We start from the raw sequence: 11,838 nt of genomic DNA, 5'->3' as shown, positions 1-11,838 counted from the left end.
AAAAAAAAAAAAAAAAAAAAAAAAAAAAAAAAAAAAAAAAAAAAAAAAAAAAACTCAGTGTATCTTAGAAGATAGCTGCACCTAATAAAGGAAATATACCATGCAGTGGGGAAAGAGAAATGTCACTGCCCTCAGTTCGCAGTTCTTAGCTTCCTCAACTCCTAGGTTACCCTAACCTCTCAAAATTAGGTTTCAACTACCTGAGAAAGGAAGAAAGGAGGGAGGGAGGAAGAAAGGAAGGGAGGAAAGAAAAAAAGAAGGAAGGGGGAGAGAGAGAGAGGCCATTAAACTTCCATATGCCCGCCCTAGAAAGAAGTAGTTGCCATTACTTTTTCTACATGGAGAGTTCACTACAAGATGCTCTGTTAGTCAGAAGTGTGTCCCTGAGCACCAGCCTTTAGAGATACACAGGCTCATCCAAGGCCCGCCCACTGGGAGCTTCTAGGACTGGGAAGCTGGGAAACAGAGGCTGAAAGTTGAGGGCAGAAGGCTTTAGACTCAGCAATCTGGTGAGCATCCCCAGTGTGATCTGGGAGAGCAGCCAGGAAGTCCACTTTAGTGAATCCAAATCAGCTGAAGGCCCAAAACCACAGTAAGTGCTTAGGGCCCACAAGAAGGTCTGGTTTGTAAAGTCCTTTACCGCCAAGCCTGATGACCCAAGTTCAGTCCCTGGGACCTACATGCTGGAAGGAGCACCGCCTCCACATGCTTCATCCTACATACATGTACAAGTGCACACACAGATAAATAAAAACAAACCAAACAATACAGACCCTCCCTGCGTTAGTTAACAATGTGAAACTATACAGGGATGAAAGTGTTTAACCAACATGGAGTCAGGGAAGTTTCATGATACTGTACTTAACCTTTAATAATACCCAGGAGTTGCTAGGTGTTGTGGCCCATGCTTTTAACCCCAGCATTCTGGAGGCTGATGCAGGAGAATTGCTGTGCATTCAAGGCCAGCAATTCAAAACAAAATAAAAAGGACTGTCTAAGAGCTTGAACTGTTTTTATTTTCAACATTCAGTTTTATTTTGAAAAAGGAAATCAGTGTTGTATTACTGGATGGCCTTTATCCAAACTGCCCTTCCAGAACATTCTATCCACGGCCGGCCATTCTCTGCCCACAGTTCCTTCCCCCACGTATTTCTCATCTCTTTCCCTAAGCTCCACAGTTTCTGAGTTATCGCTTCTCGCATGTTTGGTCCCAAATCATCAAGCGAGGAGCAGACCTGCCTTGGCCAAATTAATTGTTCCCGTCTTGAGGGCAAAGCACCTCAGCTTTTGTCACAATCGCCACCATTCTGTGCAGAACTCCAGCCTGTGAATTCTATCAGACAGACCTTGGGGATTTACCTATTGTGCCAGCCATAGACGGGGATATCTCATTGTTCCTATTTGCATTGAAGCTGCTCCCTGGATTTCTTTATTCTCACAGAATTCTGTCATAGGGTTCTTCTACCTTTTAACGATTAACTAGAAAAGAGGAATTTTTTTTTCATTGTCATCTAAATCAATCCAGATTCAATGCTACCTTGGTTGTTTAAAGGAAACTCTCTTCCTGAAAGTACGGTCCTGAGTTAAAGGTTCACCTCCCTTCCACAGGCCGTTTTAACTCTGCCGTTTTAACTGCTTGTTCTAGTGAAGGTCCCACTGGTCATTACCTGGTTTGATCACTGATAGTAGCTAAAAGTACAGATTAGCGTAACTAAAGAGAAATTATTTTAATACCCAAGGACACGAAATGCCTTTCCCAAGGGTATTTTCTTAGTCTAACCCGGTAAGTGGTTTGAAATGAATTATAATTTCAAATAAATGCAGTAGAAACAGAACGGATGATAAGTTGGTCACAGGAACCAGGGTGGAGTGGATGTGGGAAGTTTGGGAAGTTCCTTTTCAATTCGAATCACAGTAGGTGTGGGATGTTGACCCTCGTGCTAATCCCGTCCTAGCAGAGTGAAGGGGAGAGCTGAGACAATCGCCCGCGTGATTCAGCCAAAAAATAATGACCCAAACCCAGACCGTTTCGCCTAAATAATCTCGTGTTTGACTATTTTTTGCCTGAATTTTATTTTGTCTCAGTTTGCCACTTCATTTTGTTAGGTTAGATCTGAATCAAAATATACCCAAACAAAGATTTTTTCAGGGTGGGATATACTTTATTTCTTCATTGTTTTGTATCGGAACTAACTTATCAGATGTTCTTCAGTCTTGTGGTCCCTAAGAGTTTTGCATCCCCCCCTCCCAAGCAATATAAACAAAAAAGTGCTTATGGTGTGTATGCAAGCTGCTGTTTTAATATACTTTCCTGAATTTCAAACATCTATATTTTACTCTCTTATATGCTTTTAACTAAGGTATAGTAGATGCATTTTTGCTTCAATACTAATTTAGGGTGTAAGATTCATTTCTTTAGAGAACGTTTTTGTTGTTGTGCATGCCTAGTGTTTTGTACGTTGTATATTGCATTCAGAATATTTTTTTCCTTCTCACCTATCCACAATGCAATGCCGTTCCCATGATGCACCTCTGCTTGCTGTTTACCTGTATGTTAATTCGCTTGAATCCCATTGGCCCACTGCCATCATGTGCTCGCTGCCTGTTATTAAAAGACTCAGTCGACTGCCAAAGCACTGAAGCGACCTCTCGAAGCAACTGTAGACCTGGTACTTTGACCTTTCACCTTTCGCTTTGCATGTAGCTTTTCAGAGAACCAGCTGAGATTTGTATGTAAAATACTGGTTGCAGCCCAATCATTATTATTAATTTTAAGATGGAGGAGATTCCATAAGGTGTTTAGTCATCTCATTTGCATACGTAATCTGGGAAGTAAATGTATCCTAACAAAATTTAATACCTGTTCCAAAAGAGTGAAGCAAACTTAAATTATGTAGCTCAGGGAAATGCTCATTGTAATTCCTGTTAACCTTTAAATTCAAGAAATTGCCATTCAGCTAAAGAGTAGACATTAATAATAACGCCAGTGCTCCTTTCTCCCCTTAGAGTAGTTTAACCTGTTTTAAAAGCTGAAGCCGTTTTATTTTATTTTTTTCCATTGTTGTTGCTTGGTAGTTTTTCTTTTCCTTAGTTGAGATGCTCCTGTTTTTGGGTTACAGAATTCATGCTTTCGCTCTCAATAACAAATTCTCACTCATTCGACATTGCCGCTCTTTAAATTAAGGTGCATGGCAGAGGCATCTCCTCAGCTGTCTTTTTTAAAAAGAAAGAGAAAGAAAAAGAGAATGTTGCAATTGATGATCTCTGTGGACATGGAAGATGTGTTTGCTTTAAGTTGGACACATCCTGTCCAATTCTTCCCTCCCAGGCCTTTCCTCCCGGTGCTCTTCATCCTTTACCAAAGAGACAAGCTCTGGAAAAGAGCAACGGTGCCAGCACCGTCTTCAACCCCAGCGTCTTGCACTACCAGCAGGCTCTGACCAGTGCGCAGCTGCAGCAACACGCGGCGTTCATTCCCACAGGTACGTGCCCTGACCGTCACGTCTGTGTCCGTGTCCTTCCGGTCATGTGCTTTCTTCTCATTTCTTTAAGCTGTTTGGTAGAATCTAGTTTGCATTTAGACGTCGCAAAGACAGCCTTGACCCCACCACAGCCCTAACGACCTAGACCTGTTGACTTGCTTTGATTACTAAAGACAGAGGAGTCTAAAGTCAAAATGTGTAGTGGGATTTAACTGAGACACAGGAAGCAGTTAAAGCTTTGTGTTTCTTCTGCTTACCCAAGGCCTGTAAAATAGTTTATGTAAGGTTTCTTATTAGGTAATTGAAATTTGACCTTAACACTCTATGACCTAAAAATATAAATTCCAATAAATACTAACCGTTTTTCCCCTGCTTCTATCCAGAGCACTAAAATGTCTGAGGCTTTTCAAATTAAAGTCATCCTCTACTCATGTTATTATATCCATTCTCTCTCTCTCCATCCTTCTCGACTTTCCCCACGTTCACAAGTGCCGGGGGTGCTTGTCTTCGATCTCTGAGCCAATGAGTGATGAGGGGGGCTGCCCTGGCTTAGCCTACCGCTCACCGAGACCGCCTGCTAACCGCGGGGTCTCAGAGGCCAAAGGTCTTCGTGAATCCCTCATCCAGTTGACTGTTTTACAAATGAGAAAACTGAGGCCCCCCCCCACAATGATGAGAAGTGACTTTCCAAGGTGGCACTGCGGACCCAGATGCCAGGCCTGGTGTTCTCATGCCTGGATCAGCTTACACGACATCACACCACCCCACCGACTCCCACACGGGCTAGGTAGACTTTTCCCCAAAATCAGATTAACATGCAAGTTTTGTGGCATGAAAAAAATCAATTCGTGTGAAGAAAAACAGTGTAACACATATCCACTCTTGACTCTCTTCCCCCGGCCCCATATTTTACCCAGTTCCATGATTCAGACACAGTCACGCACACACACACACACACACATACGCACACCCCACACCTCACAAGCATGGTCATCTTCGTTCGACCGGTCTCTGTTAGAAACGGGTGGTGTGAACCTTGTTGGGAAGAACGTCCATTGAGTTTTTCCATGTGAAACTCCGTCATCCCAGGATAACAAGTAGACATTGTCACTACTCTTTATGATTGGATTATCATCTCCTTAGATTGCAGAGGATGTGAGGATTAGCATTGGCAATAGCTGCATCTTGCTTCCATAATAGTCTTTGTATAAAAACTATAAATGAATAGTAGCCCACATGAGTTAGTACTTTAGATGAATTAGTAACCTCTAAACTGTATAGAAATATAGATGCAAGAAGCACTATGTCAGAAAGTACCTGAGTTGTGATGTCTTAAAATACCTTCATTTTTTTTACCCTATTGCAACATTAATTAATGGCACTCCATGCTGCTCTAGCTTAGCCACATTTGTGATTGTAACCCACCTAAAATAACATAATTACCAGTAGGGTAGCACATCCTGAGGGCCCTGTATGTTACTACAAGCGTCTCGTTGTAGACCTTGTGGCCACTACATATTTTAAGAGAGGAAAAAGTTATTGGATGGAAAAACATGAGGGGCAACTGTGTTTGTGAAGAACTGGTCACGCAGACACCACCATCTCCCGGGAGCACCAGGTAGACCCTGAGCTGAGCCTTACGAAGGCCTCAGCAGCCCTCTGAGGCATCTGGGATACTCGAATCCAGTAACGACTGGAGGCTAAACCACCAAAAGCTTCCTCATTTTAAGTATTTCCCAGGCACAGGTGAGAAAAATAGCATTAGTCCCTGGGAGCTGCGGCTGTGTATGCTGCCCTCTGCTGCCTTCCCTAGGAACAGCTCAGCTGTGTCTGCAGCCTGTGGCCTTTAGAAGCCAAGGGATGGACTGTGGCCCACTTAGTTCTGTGCACTGCAACTGTTTATGGCATGTTTGCTATGTGGTGTAAAGATCACATTGGATAATCACGTGAGTTTTGTGTACTGGAGTGGTATCTGAACTCCCGATAAATTCATCACACTTGTCTGAATTGATAGAAGAGAACATAATTTTATTAAAATAAAGTTAGCCTAAGTTCTCTAGCAATTAAATCCATAGCAGAAATCTCCATGGTCATATTAGGAGATTTTTTTTGTTTCCTTTTTTGCTTCAGGATATATTTCTGACAAACTATATCTTCAACTCTGTGGCAATGATAATCATCCAAGATTTATCCTGGTTGTTTTTAAACCTCTGCTGATTGGGTAATGATGTTGTACGACCATTTTTAGCAGATGGTTAGCCATTATTTTTAACAAACATTCTTTATAAAGGAATCTTTCTGTTAATGTTATCCATACGCAATTATTGCAGATAGGTGGATCAGGGGCATTTGCGTGTATGTGTGTGTGTGTTGAAAGGCCATCCATAGTAAAGTTTTGATAGGAACTAAAATCCTCCCATTGACAATGAGAATTTGGATTTTAGGAGCTGTGCCTCCAGGCTGTAAATATTGAATGTAAAATGTCACACAGGGTGTGGGCTTCTTCCCCACAGCCATAGTGAGATAATTACCACCTCGGCTGGGGCCCGCACATTCTAGTGGGTGGGACTTTGCTTCTTTGCTTCTTCTTTTTTTCTGATAGGGTTTATTTTAAATAAGAAGTTATACATTTGCTCTGCTATGGTAGGAAAGTAGCAAAACCACACCTGGTCTCAGGAGCAGCAGTGTAGTAAATAGCTGTGGGCATCTCTGTGGCAAGTTTATTCCGAGTCGCTGCAAGCGTTGTTGTAGACATTGCCATTGTTCCTCAAGATGTCGCAGTTCTAATGTGGCAAACAGTTGTGTGCATTCTGCAGGTGGAAAAACTGAGGCTGTGTATGCACTACAAAATGGCGTGCAAAACTAAGAGTGTTCCCAGAGAGCTCCGGCTCACAGTGTCTGTGCAGTGGAGGAAGCAGATGTTGGAGAAGGCTTTATCTATAGCATCGGCTTCCTGATGAAATGCCCTGCCGGTCACGACAGAGGCAATGCAGTCCTTCCTTGACCCTCCTTGAAATACTTCATTACATTGGAAGTGCGTGTGGAAGATTCTAGGCCATGAGAAACTACACGTGTTACATAAAGTTTTCACACACTAGTAAAAGGATTATTCATGTTCGGTGGAAACTGTCTGCCTAAGTTAGAATCTATGGATTCTACTCCATTCAGCAAGCTTTCCTGGAACACGTGCTGTGGTCCAGATTGCAGACCCACAATGAGAATACAAAGGGGCCAAGAGCTGGGTAGAAACACAAGTCCACAGTACAGATGGGCGAGCCCGGATTTGAGCATGGGCTTGAGGGTGAAAGAGACAGGCAAGGCGTTCATTTTCAGCAGGCAGTGGGAGAAGCAATGCAAAGAAGGAAGATTTTTCCAGAGCGGGAGAAATTTGCTAAGCACTTTGAGAAAGAAGTACGATTTTACCCCTAAAGGAAGAGCATGCTGGGCAGGTGTGGCCAGAGCAGGTTTTGGAGAAGAGAGAGAGAGCATGGTTTGCTGTGGTAATAGTTCAAAGTACTCACAGGACCTGTGGGAAGAACAGGGTAGGACGGGGGTAAAGGGTGGGAACGTGGCTCGCAAAGCTGAGTGAGTCCAGAATCCGGCATAAAGAGAGATATCCACATGTCAGAAGCCCCACACTTCTGATGTTCAAATCACTCTTGGCAGGTAGAGAGAGGGGCTCCGTGAAGTAGCAAGGTCAAGCACTTCCCACATCTAGGACACAAGCCAGAATGTCGCTGTGCAAGTCCTGTGTGGGTCACACCCTTTGTGACCCAGGAGGCCCTGGAGCAAGGCTGTTCATTCACTCTCGGGTGCAGAATAAAGGGGGTATTTTACAGAAGGAACTTTGGAACCTGGTGTGGCTGCCTTTCAAGTGGGATATAAACCAGGCTCTTTGTAACGTTCAGGAACATATTTCTCCCAGAGCCCTTCTTACTGCTGGCTGGAACAGTGGCGCCACACAGAGGTATCCCGAGCTGCCCTGTTCACCTTCTCAGACAGGTTCTCTGCCCTTCTGAGTTCACAGCGGAATGGGAGAGAAAGATGCTAAAATTCATACAAATAGGTTGTTAACATTTAGCGTACTATGAACAAGAACCAAAGAGCTCAGATAACTAAATAGAAATTAAAATAGAAACTAGCATAGATGACGGGGGATGTGGGGGAATGACACATGTGTTGAACCATGAGCTACAGATCTCTAGACACGGGGAGGGGGACGGCTGTGGGAAGCCCAAAACTAGATTAAAAGTATGATATGCTCAGTTGAAACCAATGAAGGACCATCCAGATGGACCCTAGTACCAGGGAAGGGGATACAGTGGGGAGGTGGGCACGGCCTGGGCTAGCAGGGCCTCCATTGTTCAGCATCAGAAGCCAGCAAATCCTTCCGGAATTGAGGCAACTCCGCAGCGGAGTGGGAGCCGGGAGTAGGCAAGGAGCAGGAAAGCCAGATGGAGTTGCACGAATGCTTGAGGCTTTCAGAGCTGCAGAAGTGACTGATAAGCAGACAGATGCTCAGCGAGGCAGACACAGCCTCAGGCTGGCTCACAGGTCCTGGGGATGCCATGAGGGAAAACAGCATCGCCTAACAGTTGAGGCCAAAGCGCTCCATGGGTGATGATACCCACCAGGTGTTTCCAGATATGGAGGAGACAGTGTGAGAAAGAGCACAGCTGGGTGAAGAGCCATTCGACCAGGCAGGACACAGAATGTGGGAGCCATTCGACCAGGCAGGACACAGAATGTGGGAGCCATAAGTCCTCTGGTAACTTTGAAATGTTATAGGTCGAGAGACACCTGGAAGACCCACAGAACAGAAAAATCAAAAAATAACCCAGGACAGGTTCTAAAAACTCCAGCATGCATAGAAAGGATTCAGCATAAGATTTTAGAGTGTGGTGTGTGTGTGTGTGTGTGTGTGTGTGTGTGTGTGTGTGTGTCCCCGACTAAGAATTCGGGGGAAGAAAGTGCCTTAGTATACAGGGTGTAGACAAGTGCAGAGTGCCTCTGGAATTGTAAGTGAAGATGTAGCTGGTCTTCCAATCTGGGCAATAAACCAGCTGGAGAGGACTGGAGGACAAATGGAAGCCATGAAGCTGGGTGTCGGGGACTGCCTAGACACTGGGGAAGAGCAGGAGGACAGGGCTGGGGGAGAAGATCTCATCAGCCCAGAGGGCTTTGGAAGCGTGTGAGTACCTCTGTGTGTGTCGCGGCGGGTGCGTGTGTGAGGTTGGATGACCTGGCACATCTCTGTAACAGAAGTCCGTGGTGGCCCACTTGAAAAGCCTTTTCCCAACTGAGTAATGTCAGCCTGGTCGAAACGTAGGTCACGCCAGAAGTCCTTATCAGAGTAAATTAAGACAAGCAGTTTGCAGAGTCCACACCTAAGCTCTCAGTGGGTGCTTCTGACACCTTCAGCAGATACACCTACATTCATCACATAGTCCACTCGTGTGGACATCCCTGAACTCCCAGGAATCCTTCTGTTGCCTCAGCCTGCATCCTGAGGGGCAGGACCGGTAGCAGATCATCCCTCAGCGCTCACAACACATATGACTGGAGTCTCCAGTGATGCGTGTACATCAAGACCATCCACGGATAACGTAGTTCTTCCCAAGGAAACACTGACACTGTCACTAACCCAGAGACCAATCTGAGATGTCCTACCCTCTCTGATCCCTTTGAAGTTACCTTGACATGACCGTAATCAAATCTCTCACCAGGGTCCTAGTGGAGCCCCAGATCTGCATGCTTGCTATATAATACTTAGACCCCACCAGTAGGTGCCACCCCTTTGTCACAGCGAATCCTAGCCAGAGAGACCCCAGAGCTATGTTCAGGAGCTTCCGTAGTCAGTACTAGCATCCAAGTAGTAGCTTAGGATTCCCCCGCCGTACCTGGCACAGCTCTGATTTAGAGGCTAGGAAATCTAAATTCACTGTTCATATCTCACCACCTGCCGTACCTGGCACCCCACACATCTCATCGCCAAGCAGACTTTAAAGCCATGAGCGTGGTGCACTCTGATGAGTTCCAAATCTGACCTGAATTTAGCCTGGAACTCGATTCCGGCCTTGCCCTTGACCCACGCTGCACACGGCCTTGGAGGAGTTACTGTGCCTCAGATTTTTCATCTGTAAAATAGAGCCACTCTCCGCCCGAGAGGGTGGACTTGCTAAAGTCCGGACAAGACGTTGACGTCTTCAGCGGGTGCTGTGGTGCCAACACCTGCCATCCCTGTTAGAATCACGTTGGCCTAGATGAACAGAAAGTGGGGAGTAATGGGGGAGTGGGCCCGGAACCTTATTGGCTTAAAGTGAGTTGGCTATCTCTGTGTCTATACTGACGATGTGAACAGTCCTAAAACAGTGTGAACTAACCCTACTGATTTCTGGTTGTGCTTCAGTCTCACTTTGAATGTTAACTCTAAACCGCTAACCTGTTTCTTTCCCTTTATTCACTTTCTCCACCCCCCTTGCATGACTTCAGGGTCAGTTTTGTGCATGACACCCGCTACCAGTATTGGTAGGTTTCAACCTTTTTTTATTTGTCTTTTATATGATGTACAATGCCTTCGCTGTTTGACATTGATTTCAGAAATGGTAGAAAATGATTTAGGAAGTAGACCTGAAGGCTTTAATGGCTTTAGACTTAACGTGTAAGCTATGCTTGTGTATTTAAGAAAACGATAGTTGTTGATGTGTGACCTCTTATGCTAGAACAATCACTGCAGAGATAAAACCACAAGTACAAGTGTGCTTTTTAATGATTTGTGTTCTGTTTCTCTTTATAGTTTTTCTGGTTTAGCATGAGGCAAACAGAGGCAGGCTAATTTCATCAATGTTTTAAAGTTTCATAGTGGTGTGCCTTGATCTCCTCTTTGCTGTGTGTTAGAGTTATCAGAGCTTCCCAGAAATAGTTACTTTTGGAAAAAAAAAACTATACATGGATGTATTTTGAAATCAAGTTTCTGACCTTTCTTGCGTAATTATCTTTTTAGAGTGTTGATTTATATATGAGATATATATATATATATTCTACCTCCACATTCCCGTAGGTGGGAAACTTTAATAGTGGAGTCTTCTCTTACATTCGGGGCCTTGGTGCAAAAGTCTGTCTTCAGGGCATCCAATCTGTTTCATGTAGGAGTCTAGAAAGTAAACATTGGCAAAATGGATCTGGTCACTTCACAGTAAATCCTTTAGAACTGCACCAAGGCCATTTCTTTTGCCTTACTGTTTATTGACCAAAATAAACACAAGCCACTGAAATTCCAGTTTGCAAATGTGATTCCAAATCAGAAAAAAAAAAAGTTTACTTTAACCATAATTAATTCCAAAGCTCATCTTATCTTCTTAGGTCTTCTGAGCCTTCAGTGTCTTAGAATTTATGATTAGTCTGCTTTGGTTAAAATATATTCTCATTTCATTGGATATTACAGTCTCATGTTTTAAGAAGCAGCCATTGTTACAGTCACGATACACTCTGAATTGGGAATGACTCTGTCTTTGGAAGCAAAATGTTTATGAATACATCAATCAAAGCAGTGTGCTTTGGCCTTTCTGGGAATCACTGATTATGTTTGAAGACTTCCTTTAATTGTACTTGTAATAAGCTATTTTCCCTTTTTATTTCTCTCCCATGCTTCCTTGCTTTGCATTGTGATTGCATGCCATCTGCTGGTTTAACCCATGATGGCTTGCTGCTCTGATATTCACCATGCCAAATACCACTTCTATTACCATAATGCTACACCCTCCTGTTCATTGCTCCCATGGTTCCCCTCCTGAAAGTACCCATGATGCACAGCGCTACGTCCGCCACTGTCTCTGCAGCAACAACTCCTGCAACAAGTGTCCCCTTCGCAGCAACAGCCACAGCCAATCAGGTTTGCTCCTTTTAAAGCTTTCTTTCACAAATCCCGAACTCTAAATGAGTGCTGATATTTAAAAAAAAAATTCTCGGTGAGAATTTTTTTTTCATGTTTATCCATCAAATTTTATTTTTTTAATTAGTTTATAGCAAGCATTTGTGGACAGGTTGCACTTATTTAGAGTTAACATTTACTGCAAATAATGATGTAGCTATGTTTTGTGTTGCACTGTTTGTTTTCGTACCTAATATTGTGTAATTAACCTGACAGGCTTAAATTCCTTTAGTACAGCATTTCTTGTCCAGTGGTTTGTGAGTTGCCACCCAAGAAATGTAGAATCACACCAGTGGGTGCTCCCAAGACAGCTCCACTTTGATTCGGTTCATTCTCTAGTGGAAGAAAAATGAAAATTCTCCTTCCATATTCTAAGTGTCTACTTTGAGGTCTGAATAATTCTGATGCACACTGACCTTGGTCACA

General features: G+C 43.8%; 1 protein-coding gene across 4 annotated transcripts in view; it reads left to right on the top strand.

Annotated features, from left to right (window-relative positions):
• Window positions 1–11,838, top strand: part of Mbnl2 (muscleblind like splicing regulator 2) — a 145,228-nt gene that overhangs the window by 108,294 nt on the left and 25,096 nt on the right. The window contains exons 6-8 of one of the 4 annotated variants that reach the window (XM_050150444.1): window positions 2,616–2,669; window positions 3,329–3,482; window positions 11,279–11,373. In XM_050150444.1, the coding sequence (XP_050006401.1) occupies window positions 2,616–2,669; window positions 3,329–3,482; window positions 11,279–11,373 (303 nt within the window). The remainder of the gene's footprint in view (window positions 1–2,615; window positions 2,670–3,328; window positions 3,483–11,278; window positions 11,374–11,838) is intronic. The other 3 variants (XM_050150446.1, XM_050150443.1, XM_050150445.1) reach the window with 3 other exon arrangements.

Source organism: Alexandromys fortis, unplaced genomic scaffold (genome assembly GCF_014885135.2).
Source record: "Alexandromys fortis isolate MF-2015 unplaced genomic scaffold, M_Fortis_MF-2015_v1.1 scaffold_66, whole genome shotgun sequence".
NCBI lineage: Eukaryota > Metazoa > Chordata > Mammalia > Rodentia > Cricetidae > Alexandromys > Alexandromys fortis.
This window is presented reverse-complemented; position numbering and strand designations above follow the sequence as displayed.